This window comes from Citrus clementina, unplaced genomic scaffold (genome assembly GCF_000493195.1).
Source record: "Citrus clementina cultivar Clemenules unplaced genomic scaffold, Citrus_clementina_v1.0 scaffold_6, whole genome shotgun sequence".
In the NCBI taxonomy this organism is placed as follows: domain Eukaryota; kingdom Viridiplantae; phylum Streptophyta; class Magnoliopsida; order Sapindales; family Rutaceae; genus Citrus; species Citrus x clementina.
The window spans coordinates 7,761,839-7,778,853 of record NW_006262139.1 but is presented as its reverse complement, the minus strand read 5'-3'; the positions used below and the strand labels follow the sequence as shown (position 1 = coordinate 7,778,853).

General features: G+C 32.0%; 1 protein-coding gene across 1 annotated transcript; it reads right to left on the bottom strand.

Annotated features, from left to right (window-relative positions):
• Positions 1-25: 25 nt before the first annotated feature.
• On the bottom strand, positions 26-4,729 carry LOC18038484. The gene is made up of 11 exons (XM_024182507.1): positions 4,667-4,729; positions 3,780-3,902; positions 3,504-3,545; positions 3,334-3,426; positions 2,509-2,589; positions 2,308-2,426; positions 2,110-2,211; positions 882-998; positions 679-738; positions 455-521; positions 26-97 (listed from the first exon to the last, which is right to left on the bottom strand). The coding sequence occupies exons 1-11, from the start codon at positions 4,688-4,690 to the stop codon at positions 26-28; spliced, it is 900 nt and encodes a 299-aa protein (XP_024038275.1). The 5' UTR covers positions 4,691-4,729.
• Between the last annotated feature and the right edge of the window lie 12,286 nt (positions 4,730-17,015).

Here is a 17,015-nt window from a genome sequence, read left to right as displayed (position 1 = left end):
GCAAAAACAAACAGAATAAATAAGATTAAGAAGAGGAGCTTGCCTGTGCACAGTAACCGAGCTGCATATCAAGACCCCAAGCATGGATTAAGTCATTCTGTGGAAACATAAAGGAGGAAGGCATGTAAAATGGTATGTCAGATAAAATGACCTAGTATGGGATAAATTGCACCAAACTAGAAGGGGTGAAAAAAAAATTATTCACGAAACCAATAATAGTTCAAGTTCACCAAGCTACACCATAAGTAATACCAACACTAGCTAATTTTAAAACAGTATTAACAGCACTTCTTAAAGCAATATATCTTATAAACTATAATGGCATTTCAATCAGTTTGAACTCAAAATATAGATGCATTGCTTGACATATTGCATTCAAAAGGCTACAGTCTAAAAAGAAAAAGAAGAAAATAATAATATAAAAAAACAATAGTAACATAGAACAATGACACACCTGAATCAGGTACCATACACAACGCCAGGCAGCTCTTGAGAAAACAGGGGCCATCATCTCTATCCACCTATAATAAGTTTTCATCTTAGTTTTCTAAATAAAATTAAAAGAAAAATGATTTCTTAATAGTGGTAAGAGAGAAGCTTCTTGACCTCTTCTGTGAAAATAAAACTATTGATGAACTTTGTATACATGTAATGGGTTGGCTGTTAGTAAAAGTTTACCCTGTGCAAGGAGGTGCCGTACTGTTCTTGTCACAAAGTCCAGGCTTGTAAGTCCTTCTGCTGACAGCGTGGAGAAAAACACAGGAAACAACTTACTAGAGAAAGTAATTAATGTGCAAAGAGGTAATTAGTTTTGAGTCCAATGTGAGTCTATAAGTATTATTCTGCGGAATTATGAGGGGAGAAAAGGAGGTAACAAGTACCTGTGCACTATTGACCTCTGGCTACGTGCAGTAATTTGATGATGCACCTCTGATTTGGCAGGATCAAGTGCTGGCTGTGATATCTCGAGTCCTTCACTCTTAACAATTGAGACATACCTAAAAGTTTCCGACATTTGGCCAAAAAAAAAAATCACATTTGAGCACTTGTCACAAGTTAATTGTCAAAACATATATTTTGTTATATTGGTTTGCTAGGCAGATGCAAGTAATCTAAAATTTAAACAGTTCAAATCTAAAATTTAAACAATTCAACGTCTATCTTTATTTATTTTAACAAGAACTTTTATATTTATACATAGATGCAACAAAAGTTCACGCATAGAGCTGTATACCATTATAACAGATAATGAGCAAAGAAAATTCTTTCATAAATATACAAGAAAAATGTGAAAAATAACAATAAGAAAAAAGCTTTCCCAGATTTTTGATACGCGTAACTGGTTTTTCTATGACTCTACGTTTATCCTACCTTTCCAGATTGGAGAAACCGGAAACATCATGCTAGGAATACATGTACCAGTGGACAGATTGTGACACTTTTAATTATCAGAGGCAGTGAATGAAGCAAATTTCCCATTCCCAGACTTCAAGATGTTCAGTTAAGGCTATATTTCTATCTCCTGACCTAGAAAAACTTTTATCACTGAGTATAGTGTGCAAATGGGAGTTTATCTTTTAAGATCCAACCTTAGTTAATCAAGACGTATAACTACAATGAATTGAGTACATTGTTGTAAGTGGAATGCAGTTGAAGAATCAGCTTGTGTGGTATGCATTAGGAAGCTAGTGTACGTCACTAATCTAAGCCTATCGAGACTCGACCATATCATTTGGATTCCTCTCAGTCTGTCTCAGGCTCTACTAATTCTTATCATCTTCAAGACTTATCATCTAGTAGAGACTGAAAAACTTTGCAAATTTAAGTCCATCCTTCATTTTGCAGCTAGGACAAGCCTTATTTAGGTGAAAGAAATAAGTTATCACAGGAATTTCAACACTTCGATAGATTTCTCAGGCTTTGCAGTCTCTATAACCTTTTGGACACCAGAAACAATTGTGTACTCAGGTCATCACTTATCTAACAGCAAAGAGGCACTCAACTTCAATATAAAATACAGCAGATTCCACTTTTATGCGCATGTTTTAGAAATATTTGAGTCAAGCACATATTTAATGCATGTAAAAAATGGGGTTGTGGTCTACGTACTTTTGAGGGTTGAAATCTTCTACACCAAGGTCCTCATCCCAAAGAAAAATGTAACTGTATTCTGCAACTATATCTGGATGTAAGAAGCGCTTTGCAAACCACCTAGTCATCGTGAAATCAAATTCCAAGAGAACAAATTCAAGATAATGAAACTTCAGTTAGAAGTGATTGCAACAGTAGATGGTTTAGACCACTCACCATTTTGTTTGATTAGCTGCAGAAACATGTATTACTCTATCACACCACTCAAAAGTCTTCCATTGATCAACGACTCCATCATAATGGAAAAGCATCACAGAAAAATTACTTGATAAAAACTGCAAATTTGAACATAACAATTAACCAAAATTTGAAACAGAAGAACATTGTCATCTGGAAATGCAAGGGCTAGTTTTATACCTTTGTGACCATTTTATCCACTAGATCACTTTGCTTTATTCCTGCAGCTATTGCGAATAAGCTGAACGAAGAATTATCACTCTGTTCAAAATGGTAACAAGCCAATATTATACTGGAACTAATTAAAAACCAAGGTGCAAAGCAGACTAACCACGTATCACATATCATATTGTGTCTGAAACGTACCAGACGAAAGTTTTAAAAGCAGATAGTTATGAGACCCTACAGTCGAACGTATTTATAGAGTATTTATAGAGATTATCATGAGACCTTACAGTCGAACGTATTTATAGAGTATTTATAGAGATTATCATGCAAACTCACTTGTTTAACATGTTTTCAGAGTTCAGACAGCTATCCCAGTAAAGTTCATTGAAATTTTTAATTGGCTTTGAAGTTAAGCAATTCCAACTATAACTTCTGAAATTTTTCAACAATAGCGAAAGTTATTGGTAAAAAGATAACATTGTTTGAAAATTGATTCAAACGACAGTTCAAACACTTAAAATCCAGTATGGGGCATTGAATTGAATCATCAACCATTAATGTGTTGTGAAAAAAAATGATGACATGGTTATTCGTATCATGGGCAAAAGAAGAGATTGAATTCATTAAGGTGAATTGCATAGTTCCTACATTACAATGAAGGCCATAACTTAGAGCTGCCGGCTGTTCATAGGACGGATACTTAATAATTACTCCAAATGATAGAATATATGGTTCTTAAATACTATATTAAGAAACTCAATGGAAAATGTTTTGGGAATTCAAGTGATCACACATCACAAACTGAAGACATCCATCAGTTATTCCGAAGATTGTTACCTTGGGAAAGCCCCATAAAGGTCGCATCTGCAAGTTGGATGTCTTTGCGACAATACCTTCAGGTAATGCCTCACTTCCATCAGGCTTACATTTCTATAACACAAACAAATGTAAGAGTGTGATCCCCACAAATTAATTTGATACAAAATCTTTAAGGAAGCAAAACAAACCTGGCATTTATTGAACTTTGGAATTGGCAAAGCTTCTATTTTCTGCACAACGGGACTCAAAAGTTATACTAAACATTCAATGAACTAACACTGCAGTTTGGTGCATAAGGATAGAGGCAGAATAACAGAGTTGAATTAAAATTCAAAGTCAAATCTTCAGGTCAAGAATGAGAAACATGAAAAGCTATTTTAAATGAAATAAAAATAAGAACAGATACAACACAAAACTAATAGTGATTGTACAATATAAAAGAGAGTACAGATTTAAAAATATACCAATTCATATTTTGGTGATATAAATGCAGCACCAAAGAATAATATTAGAAATAGTGCAGAAACTGCTGGAACAACACTATAAACACACGATCTTCTATTGTGTGGATCTTCAAACAGAGATACCTGCAAAAATATGTCAAAAAGATATAAACAACACTTTCCCTTTATGACTTGAAGCAAATACATTAATGACATAAACTTTGCCCAGAAGATGCATCCATGTAATCAGAATTCATCAGCTACACAGGCCATCTGCTACTTTTGGACTAAAAAACCAAATAGAAGTTCTGCATATAGTTTCATTGATGAGAGAACAGGGAATTTCATATGTTTATGTATGATCAATGAGCCATGAGTGTAACGGCTTGTAATTTCTACATGTTTTCGACCATAATATTGAGTTAACAGCAGCATAGAGTGTTGAATTAGCCCAAAGCCATAAAAGTAAACGCGAAGCTAGAAGAAATAACATCCCAGCATTGTACAAGGAGTATTTTTATAATTATTTAGCCAACGTTACAAGTACAGAGCAGATGATGACTATCAACCCCAAAAAAAAAAGAAAAATCAAAGCTCGAGGCCCGAAATCAATGCTAAAGTCTGTGAAACCCCAACTCTAATGAATTTAATGTGTAATATTGAAAATACCCTGAAGCTGAATTACAGCTCCAATACCCAAATTTAAAGAGGTTCAAATATTGCCATCACTACAGAATCATATAATGAATATTCGCTAAAGAGTTGACAATCAAATTTCGCAGTGCAAAGGAAGACATGAGACAGCGTTTGAATATTTTCTCAAACGTGTGATTATCTCAAAGTCATTCTACAAGTTGAATTATATCAAAACAGAACTTAATACCAAATAGCAAAGAAAATATACTCACAATATTTGTGGACTTCATGCTCATGAAACGTCAAAGCAACCACATTAAAAGACAGCAGCTAGCAGTGATAAAAGGGCAAAAAAAAAAAAAAAGGCTGTGCAAATGTATATATATGTATATCAAAAAGACAAAAGCGCCTGTTTGTGTTTAAAATGCACTTTGAAACAGCAACTGAAACAGAAACTGAAACAAAGAGAAACAGCTTTTGGGGAAGAGAAGAACCGGGAGAAAGTGTTGAGTGTCAAGTAATGTTATTGGATAAATTTATAGGACGACCCGAAAAGCACGGCCACTTAGTGGAGTTTTTGTTTTGCCTATGCCACTACACCATCTATTATTGGGATAAAATTGTGGTGCAACTGTGGTACCGTGCTACAGTTGCACCCAATTGTTGAATTTTTACTTATTCAAGTGGATCGCACTCATTTGAGTGGATCCAACGGCTGGTGTAACTGTGGCACGGTACCACGGTTACACTGTAGCTTGACCCCTATTATTGTTATGTTATTATTATTATTATTAGGATTTCTTTATGATGCTTATTATTATAATATATCATCCATCTAAGTATTATTATTGTATTATTATTATTAGTCTGTTAACAAGCTAACACACCAGAATGACGATTAGGTTGTTTTCGTTATCATGACTTAATATACATCAATAGAAATGAGAAAAAAAATACCTTTATAAGTTTAAATTCTGATTTTAATATATAAGAGTATGTAATTTAGTGAAATTTAACACACTAAATGACAGTCATGTTACGAATAATGTAACTTATATTAATAGAAGTGACAAAAATACCTTCATAAGATTGAATTCTAATTTTAAAATATAAGAGTATGTAACTTAACACAAAAGAATATTTTGATTATTTCACTAAAAGATAGAGATCCTACCGTTTAAAAGAAAAGTAGAAAATAAACTAATAAAGGGACCAATTTGATATAATTAAATGCACTGTACTTTTTCTTGAGAAATTGAAGAAGTATAAGGACCGATATTTTAATCGACAAAAAAACAAAAGATAAAGGCCACGCACGTTCTTCCGATTTGCTTGTTTTTATTATATAATATTCCTTTATTCTCTCTTCTTATTTATTATTATAAGTGAGGACTTTTCTCAAGTTACACGTGAGATATGATGTAACACAATCTCATTAATTAATAAGATATTCAAGTAATTATTTAGGGTCTAAAATTTTGAATTTTACCCTTTTCTTGCCTCTTAAAAAGAATAATTAAATAAATAATAAAGTCTTATTAATTATCTGATTTTGATACAGTATTTTTTGAAAGATATGAATGATGCATGCATGAAAAATCCTTTTTTGACAAATATTTTGAAGCATGATCAATAAATTAATTAAGCTTATTATTCTCTAGCGTCATGTATTGATTGCAATGTGAAAATCAATATTATAATTAAGGTAATAATTACTTTTCCCATTAAAATTATTTATTTAGAAAGGATTACTTCATTTTTAATTCTTGACTTAAAATTTCGACATAAATTTTAAGTTATTAATCTCATGCAATCTAAGGATAAATATTAAAAATCAAAATAACATTTAATGCTATCAATTTATCCATCATTATATTACATGAAATTAACGGCAAAAAAAAATTTTGTACCAAAATTGTATGTAAAAAATTTAAGTTAAAATAACATATCCTATAATGTATAAAAAAAATCTTAACTAGTACTATTACAACTTTAACGACAAAGTAATTGTATTCTAATATGAAAACAAATAGGATTTATTTGCCAGCGAGGAAGCGATAAGCTTTTAGCTGATTAAATCTGTTTCAATCGATTCTATGTATTACAAGTGTTCTAGAGTAATTGGAACTTAACTAATAGTCAAGAAATATATGATAATGTTAAAATCCAATTTTCCAAATTATATGATCTCATTTTAATAATTCACCAATCTGATTAAATCTATTACCAAATAAATATTATATGTGTTAATTCTGAAACTGCTCTTTTCATGGTGGCATCAAAGGACTATTTCAGAAACATAAACTTTTAAAAAAAAATTCCCCAATGTGAATTTGCCAATTCATATAGCATTTGCAGGGTTCATTTCAACTTTCAATACAATTCATGATGTTTGTTGTGGATTAATTTCTGGACAATTACTTTCTACCTAACTTTTGACACCGACAGCACGGCCTAATACAAATTTTGATTTAGTTTGTTAATTGGTGAATATTTTCCTTAAATAATTGGGTAAAAGCTATAATAGTTAATAATTTAATTAAATTTATAAGAGCTGTATAATGGTTTATAATATGAATAAATTTAGACAGGGTTTGATTGCTATCATGCTATAAATTAATCCAAAGGTATTTTTTAAAAGTTCACGAGAGTTTATAACAATTTTTTTGTCAAAACAGTATCACTATTTTTTTAAGGGTCCAGCTATGTTGTAATTGTGGTACCGTACCACAGTTGCAACCAGCCATTGGATCCACTTAGATGAAGAGGTGCAACAGTGGATCCAAATAGATTCAATGATTAATTACAACTGTAATAGATACTACAATTACAACATAACCAAATCCTTATTTTAATGACATAAAACAACTTTTGAAATTTGGCACTACGAGAAAAAAAACTTTTTTGCAGCCAAAAAAATTCTCCACAACCACAATACAAAATTTATGTATTTGCAGTCGAATAATAATGGCTGCAATAAATTGTCCCGCAAAAAGTCTCGTGCATTTGACACCCTCCAAATAGAATTTGCGGAGAATTTTGTTAGAATTTTGCAGCCAACAAAATTCTCCGCAAAAAGTTCAAAATAGTGCATAACTTTTGGTGCCAATTTTGACTACCAATTTTTCCCTGCAAATAGAAAATGCATGGTACTTTTGCTAGCCATTATCAATAGCAATTTCTGTCCTCTGCAGATAATATTACCTAGAATCAAATACTCATTTCTCATTCCCCTAAATTATTGAATATGGTTTGCAAGAAAAATTAATTGTGTTTTTAGTAATTGTATAAAAAATACCTAAAACTCGATGTACAATAGATTCTTCATCTTTAAAGATACACAAAAAAAAAAAAAAAAAAAAAAACATATTACAGGCAAGTCTAAAAGAACAACACCCTACAAGTAAAGTTTCAACTCAAATGTCCCAACCACCAATCTGAAATCATCATCACTACATCACACCACCATCAGCCCCATGGGGATGTTGATCCATTAACCTGTATGGTCCCAAAAAAATTCAAGCATTAAGAATCATTGCCAGCAAGACTGGTGTATCCATCCTTAAATTACCATTATCCTGTAATATATCCAGAATTATCCTAGACTGCTGCATCGGCTAGCTCATGCTGATCACCATCAGTATAATTTTATAACAATCAGATGATGTACAGATTGTTAGTGGTTATGTTACAAGACTCTGCAACCTGTTAATCACAAAAAAAAAGAAAAAAAGCCTAAGCTGAAAATAAAAAATAAAATAAAATAAAATAAAAAATAATCAAAATATATTATGCTTATTCACTTCTAGCCAAATATATATATATCTTGACAACTGCATTTACATGATTGAAAGTGAGACCGATTCAGCTGAAGCTCTGAATAGAGTTCATCGCATTTTGACTTCAATTCCTGGAGTCCATGTGCGTCTTGCAGTTTGCTGATTGATCTTCAGGTATCTCAACGAGACGTTCGTTATATTGTGCAGACTGCGGAGCCTCTCAGAATTGCTTTGTTGCAATCAGGTTAGCTAGCAACTGGTAAACTCTCAGTAACAAAATGTAGAATATTGAAAACTCACAAGTATTTGCAACAAACTGATCCCAATGTTCTAACCCAAATAGACAATAAACTCACGACTGTTGAAAAATTCGGTACATTCAATTCAAAATTGGCTAGTGCACGGATTTAGGTCGCGCCACCGCTTGGATCTTGTTCCTCAGCTCATCCTCATCATTTTCCGACCAGTCCCGTCACCTGAAACGGCGGGATTGCCGTCGATCGACCGCCAGAAAGCTCACGGCTTTGGGAGTCCGATCCGCCGCCGTCGCCGCGCGTGGGACGTCGCCGCCGCCACTATTGGACTCAGCGTGGTCAAAACCATCAGACCGAAGCTTCCCGTCGCCGTCGGTTGACTTTCTGTTGCCGTTGACCGGCAAGGGCATTTCGGTAATTTCGTACATCGAGGGTAATTTCGTAAATTCTGAATTAAGGTTATTTTCATAATTTGGAATGAGGGCAGTTTTGTAATTTGGTCATCTAAGCTGTTGGGGGTATTTAAAATGTTGTTTGGAGCTATTTTGCGTAATAATTGTTATATGCTAATTACGGAAATTAATTATGTCGTTTATTTAACTTAGGTGGAATCACGAACGAGATGTTGACAATATCAAATTTGAGCATCATCACTGTGAGTGAAATATATAAAACTCATTTTCATAATTTATTATGATAGTAAAACATGTTTGTGAAATAAGTAATTTAAATACTCGGATTTAATGATTTTCTCGAGATAAATTTTATTTACGTATTGATATGTTATTAAAAAGTGTTTGCTAATGATTTTCTATATCGATTTTGAATAACGCATGATAGTATTTTAAAGACAAGAAAAGTGAATTTAAATGTGTTAATAAAAAAAAAGAAAAGTATGATTTAAAGTATGATTAATGTGCTCTGATACCAATTGTTGCAGAAACACGAGTTAAACAATTACTAATATTATGGTGATTGCGATTTCTGAAGAAATATAAATGTACAAATAAATGTAAAGAAATATGACATAATAATTTACGTGGTTCAACGTAAAGCCTACATCCACGAATAAAGACTGAAAGATAATTTTACTAATAAATGAGAATTTACAAAATTAAGGAAAACTCTAAAAACCCAAAATTTCAATACACTCCATGGATCCTTTTTAGAATACTAGAGTAGAAGCTCTTTCAAATATCTCAAATTACTTTACTTGTAATTGCTCTCAACTTTCTCAATTGGGATACATTTGAAACTCTTCATCTCCTCTCTATTTATAGGAAAAAATAGGTGCATTATTGCACTAACTCTAACAATTTTGTCAACAAAAATTAGGTGCCTAACTTAGTAACTAATTTTGAATGCATGCATGTGATTTTCTTTTTAATATGAATGTATGTTTGTCAATTGCATGCATTAGTCAATTTTGAATTCATATATTGATTTTTTCAATAATTCTCCACTTCGACAAAAAATTGTTTAAATCTGAATCGACTATCGACAAACTCTCCTCCAGTCTATGCCTTCTCCGACTGTTTTCAAACTTATAGGATATTGATCAAGTTTGAACAATACTTAAACTTGATCGCTGTCACAACATATTTACGAGATTCTTTACAGTCTTGATTTTCTATAGAAGAATCTTTCCCTTAGCTATAATTTCCCGCACAAATTGAAATTGTACGTTGATATATACGTACATGATAAACGTAGTTCTTTGTTAAGTGAATAACAATTTGACTGTCGCAATATACATTAATGTGCTCCTGTACCAATCCTAAGTTTTCAAGTATTACATTAATGATAAACTTAGTTATTTGTTAAGTTAATAGCAATTTGACTGTCGCAATACATATTAATGTGCTCTTGTACCAATCCCAAGTTTTCAAGTATTACATTAATGTGCATGTTTTTGGTAATCCTGCTACTGATTATGATTCTTTACATGTTTTTGATTCCACTGCTTATTATCATGTAAACGAATCTAAGTTAGACTTGAGAGTAAAGAAAACATTGTTAATGGGTATAACTGGTGGAGTAAAAGGATACCGTCTTTGGTGTCCAGTTACAAAGAAAATTATTTTCAGCAAATATGTGACTTTTGATGAATCGACCATGCTGAAACAAAATATTCACAAAAGGATGACAAAACTAGTTGGTACTTTTCAGCATGTAGAGTTTGAAAAGGTTAAAAATGATTCAATCGGTGTTGGTGAGACAAATAATAATTCTCCATTGACCAAAGATGATAAAGAGGTTTTGACTTAAGAACCTTCATAGCAACAAGATTCAATTGCATATAGAAGGTCACGCAGAGAATTTGTAAGCTTGCTTACTTTGTTGATATGGTGGCCTATGCACTTTCAGTTGTAGATGATGATGTTCATTCCACTTACAAAGAAGCAGTAAGTAGTCCTGAAAGTAGACAGTGGAAGCTAGCAATTGATAAAGAAATGTAGTCTCTTCATAAAAATGAAACTTAGGAGTTGGTTACACTGCTCAAGGAATAGAAGGCAATTTAGTACAAATGGGTACATGCGAAAGAAAGATTTCCTCATAAAAATGAAATTTGATATAAGACTAGATTGATAGAGAGAGGTTACACTCAGAAAGAAAGAATAGACTACAATGAAGTATTTTCTCCAGTTTTGAAACACTCATCTATTCAAATTTTACTAGCCATAGTTGCGCAATTTGATCTTAAACTAGTTCAGCTTGATGTAAAAACTGCATTTTTACATAGAGATTTTGAAGAAAAAATCTACATGACTCAACCAAATGGATTCAAGTTTGTTGGAATAGAAAATTGGATTTGCAAATTGACAAAGTCGCTGTATGGATTGAAATAATCTCTGAAGCAGTGGTATAAGTTAGGGGTGGCAAAGTGAGTAAACAAATCGAATTCGAATCGAATCATAAACGAGTTAGGTCAAAATTCTACTGATTCAAATTCGATTCATTTATTAAACGAATTGAAATATCAGAATTCGGATTCGATTCGTTTATTAAATGAATATTCAGTTCGATTCGTTTAATTCGTTTAGTAGAATTAATAAATGAACTAAATCGAATACATATTTGTTTATTATTTATTTATCCTATTACGAATTCATTACGAATCGAATCGAATTATGATTTGTTTACAATTCGTTTAGAAAAATATAATTAATAGACAAAATTAAGCAAAATAAAATATAAAAAAGCCACAAATTTAATATCCTACGACAAAATACAAACAACTCAAACTATATTTTAGGATTAAATATATAGTCATCCAAATACCAAATTATAAATCCTTAATAATATAAATAACTTACAAATTTTAAAAAAAATCAAATAAATTTAATGAAAAAAAGTAATTTAATTAAACGAATAATAAACGAATTTAAAACAAATCAACCTGTATTCAATTCGTTTATGACATTTTTATTAAACGAATCCTAAACGAATAAACAAATTGATATCTTCAAACCTGGATTCAATTTGTTTAATTAGTGAATCGAATTGAATTCACCAATTTATTAAACGAATCAAAATTTTCAAATTCAAACCTATTTTAATTCGCATCGAGTCGAATCGAATATACGAATTCTAACCCATATTGCCACCCCTAGTATAAGCGATTTGATTAGTTTATGAAAATGCGAAGGTACACGAGAAATAAAATTGATCATTGTGTGTATTTTCATAAGCTACAAGAGGAATCCTTCATATATTTGCTCTTGTATGTTGATGATATGCTAATAGCATCCAAGGGTAAAAATGAGATTGAGAAGTTAAAGACAAGACTCAATCAAGAATTTGAGATAAAAGATCTAAGTGAAGTTAAAAAGATTCTTAGCATGGAGATATGCAAAGATAGAGCTCGTGGCAAAATCAGTTTATTTCAGAAGCAATATTTAAAGAAGACACTACAACAGTTTGACATGACTGAGCAGACAAAATCCGTTAGTGCTCTGCTTCTCATTTCAGGCTTTCTGCACAATTATCTCCTTCAATAGATGTAGAACGAGAATATATGTTACAAGTTCCGTATTCAAAAGCAGTGGGTGGCTTAATGTATGTAGTGGTGTGAACAAGGCCTGACATTTCACATGCAATTGGTATAGTGAGTAGGTATATGCATAATCTTGGTAAAGGACTTGTCAAGCTGTGAAATGGATTTTGTGGTACATTTAGAAGATTGTAAATGTTGGTTTACTGTTTGAGCGAGATGATACACTTGGTCAAGGTGTGATTGAGTACACCGATTTTGATTACGTTGGTGATTTAGACAAATTTCGATCAACTACTGGATATGTATTACTTTTGCTAGAGGACCAATCAGTTGGAAGTCTATACTACACTCCACAGTTGCACTGTCGACCATATAGGTGGAGTACATAGCAATTACAGAGGCTATTAAAAATGCTATTTGGTTGTAAGGCTTGCTTGAAAACTTGAGATTGGTACAAGAACACATTAATGTGTATTGCGACAGTCAAAGTGCTATTCACTTAACAAAGAACCAAGTTTATCATGCACATACCAAATATATCAACATACGATTTCACTTTATGCGGGAAATTATAGATAAGGGGAATATTCTTTTATAGAAAATCAAAACTGCAGAGAATGCTGCAGATATGTTGACCAAGGTAGTGACGACGGTCAAGTTTGAGCATTGTCTAAACTTGATCAATATACTATAAGTTTGAAAGCAATCAGAGAAGGCAAAGATTGTAAGATAGTTTGTCGATAGTCAACTCAGATTTGAACAAATTTTTGTCGAGGTAGAGAATTATTGAAAAATTCAGTACATGCATTCAAAATTAGCTAATGCATACAATTGACAAACATTCATTCAAATTGAAAAGAAAATTACATGCATGCATTCAAAATTAGTTGCTAAGTTAAGCATCTAATTTTTGTTGACAAAATTTTTGGAGTTGGTGCAATAATGTACTTATTTTTTCCTATAAATAGAGAGGATATGAAGAGCTTCAAATGTATCCCAATTGAGAGAGTTGAGAGCAATTGCAAGTGAAATAATTTGAGAGATTTCAAAGAGCTTCTACTTGAGTGCTCTAGTAAGGATTCATTTAGGTGTATTGAGCTTTGGGTTTTGAGAGTTTTTTCCAATTTTATAAATTCTCATTTGTTAGAAAAATTATCTTCCATTCTTTGTCAGTGGGCCTAAGCTTTACGCTAAACCATGTAAATTATTATGTTTTATTTTTTACATTTATATTTCTTCAGAATTCACAATCACCATAATATTGGTAATTACTCAATCCGCACTTCCGTAACAACAACTAGTGGAAAAGGATCCCTACAAAATAAATCATAGGAAAGAGGAAACTGATTACCAACTTACAATACCATTTGTACCCTCTGTATCTAGGGATGGCAATGGGCACCGCCCGCAGTGGGTTTGCCATTATCAAACCCAAACCCGCACAAAATTTAAATTACCAAACTCACCCGCAACTCGCAGTGGGTTTTAATTTAAAAAAAAAACCCACCCGCAGCGGGTTTTAACAATTACCAAACTCGCAATGGTACCCGGCAGATTTTTTGTGGGTTTTCGTATTTAAAATCACAAATGTTTAATAAATAAATTTATAATAATAACCTCAAATTCCATATAACATACTCAATTTTATATTTAAACAATGTAATTGAAAAATTAAAATTTCTACATCAATCCAACACAAATTCTCAAATTTAAGTATAAATTACACAAATTCATTTAAAAAACATAAACTAGTATCTAAAAATGATAATTACATTTCATATCATCATTTAAAATAAGCTCCAAGAGAATATATTCATTTCATTCACCACCATAAGCACCCATTCAACACAATGCCTATAATAATAATTAAGATTAATATTTTCAAATACTAATTCGAAGGGAAATGCCTTTAGTTTTCTTTAGGTTATGACTTTAGAATGGGAGATGGGTCACATACACACATACACAACTTTAAGCCATTGACTATTTGGTAATTTGAATAATGACATTATTTTTTTTATACATTTTTAGATTAAAATTAAATTAAAAATATTTGGAAAAAATATTTTGGGTTTGGTAGATATCCATGCGGATATAAGGTTAATACCAAACCCACCCGCATCCATGTGCGGGTTTTAGTTTATAATACTAAACCCGCCCGCAACGGGTAAAATTATCCGCAGCGGGCGGGTTTTGGCGGGTGGGTTTGGACGGGTTTGCGGGTACAATTGCCATCCCTATCTGTATCACATATAGTCCATCCTTTTTAGTATCAGTCTTCTCTCCATTTTCCTTCATCTGAATATCATGAAACAAAGGCCCCGAAATTTCGGAATCAAATAAAACATATAATACCTATACAAAAACACTGCGTGAGACCGGTGACATTAAATTGAAAGATAGCCAGTCTAGATCAAGGATTTTTATGACTTGTTTCATTTATTTATTTTCCAAAGGGAAGCAAACGGCGTACAGTTTCTTTTGGGATGGTCAGTATAAATATTAGCTCATCTTGCACTTGAACAAATGACGTGCGACCGAAGACATGAAATTGTGTTTGTTTCTTGTGATTATCCTTATTTATCTCTAATACTGCCTATAAGATTTATTTATTATCACTGTTGATGAAACTAAAACTATTATATGCAATAACTAATATGACTTATATGCATACCTTTGCTTTATTAGTTCTCCAATAAGCAACTAGTATCCTCTATTGCTCCGCAACAACACAATTAAGGACAACCATTAGTCGTTGCTTATCATAAACAAATGGGGTATGCCACTTTTGTTTTGCTCAAGCTTTCCAATCCGCCCATCCTTCTCCAGATCCATATCATCCTATAATTATAACATTCCAATTTGGTTAAAATATTAGCCAAATGTGTCCTATTGGCAAGTGCTTCTATGCCTTAACTTCATTCCAAATGTATTCTAATATTGTCATCTGGCATGACAGTCCAAGATACATAAGTAAGAGGAACTTTCTGTCCGTCTTTTCGCTATGACCCCGAGCTGGGAGTTGAATTTATTTGCATTTGGACTATTGGGTTCCATTCATAATCAAACTCCGGATGAGGTATTTTTCCAGAGCTCTATTAAGCACCACGAGCACATCTTCGACTTTTTGTGATAGAGCCTAGATATTTTGAAAAATCAACCGTGAGATCAGGTTTAATACTGACTTTAAATATATGTTAACTTAAAAATCAACGAAGCATAAAAATTTAAGTCAAAATAAAATAACCTGACCCTAGATTCATTTGAGATTAAAAATTTAGATTGCATATATGATATGCATGTAACACTAGCTAGATAAACTGGCAACCAAAAATATCACATCAACTTCTGTACCACCGGCAACCAAAAATATCTCAGCATTGGTATAATATCGTTATAACTATAGGGAGATTTAGACCTATTTTAAAAGATGAGAAAAAATTCACCTAATTTCTCTAAACAACATGGGTAATGGTAATCCTTATTTTCCCAAATTCCATGAGCTATACTTTTCATTTGAATTTAGAACTCATTTTGTTGTGAATCAAATGCCTAATAATTTATTGTCTCTTCTCTTAACAATTTTGGAGAAATACTATACCTTTCAATGGATAGCACATGGAATACTAGTCGCAATACTAACTGAATAGTATAGCATTACTCCAATTTTTATTTATTTATTTATTTATTTATTTTTGTAAACCTTGGCGGCACGGAAAAAATTAACCCCATTATTTAGCAAGAGGATTTTTGATATCCAATTCTCAAAGTATTTTACCAATGGCAACCTTATTTAAAACCTTAGCTAGGACCCAAAATCATTCCAAAGTTTGGTTTTAATTGTAAGACAAATTAATATTTGTTGTTTAATGTAATTTAGTTATGGGTTATGGCTTAAATTTGATAAACCTGCATTTCATTCATTTTACTAATTAAGGGTAATGGAAATTTTCATTATAAATAGCCTTGGATTGTGATCAAAAGTATTCCGCTTGATCAATATGAAGAATCTAATACAAAGAAAGAGTTAACAGCCTCTATTATTTTCCTCTTATCAATGTCATTATTGAATTATTAACCTAGTTAAATTATAACATGTTATCAGCATGACTAGCTGACATAAGAGCTGCTATGGTAAGTATAGAGTTTTACTTTTATAATAGTGGTCCTTGTAAGTATGCTCTATGGTTGCCACTAGGTTGAATCTTCCACATCAGAGAGTAAGAATTATGATATTGGTACAATATTATTTAAATTAATGTTGGTAATTAAAATGTTGTGTTTTCTTTTTCCACATTTATGGTTGCTTCAATATCAACATCAATATATTGATTATTCAATATTAATATTACAACCTAAAGCTTTGCAGTGCAAAGTGGTAAATTGTAGCCTGAAGTTCTAATCTCGCTACAAATTATTAAATTAAAACATGCTGACTTCTAATAATAATTCTAAAATTAGAACCTGTAGTTCTATTTAATAGTTATTGATTAGAACCTACAGTTCATTGATTTCTTAATTAAACCTGATGAACTTTTCACTATAGATATCCATACTAATTAAGCTTCATTCATTACTTTGCTTATGTTTT

Coding starts and splice junctions, on each gene's coding strand:
- LOC18038484 (XM_024182507.1), bottom strand. CDS start 4,690: ATGAGCATGAAGTCCACAAATATT. Junction 3,546..3,779: donor TATCACCAAAATATGAATTG/GTATATTTTTAA, acceptor CCCGTTGTGCAG/AAAATAGAAGCTTTGCCAAT. Junction 999..2,109: donor GAAGATTTCAACCCTCAAAA/GTACGTAGACCA, acceptor GGAAACTTTTAG/GTATGTCTCAATTGTTAAGA.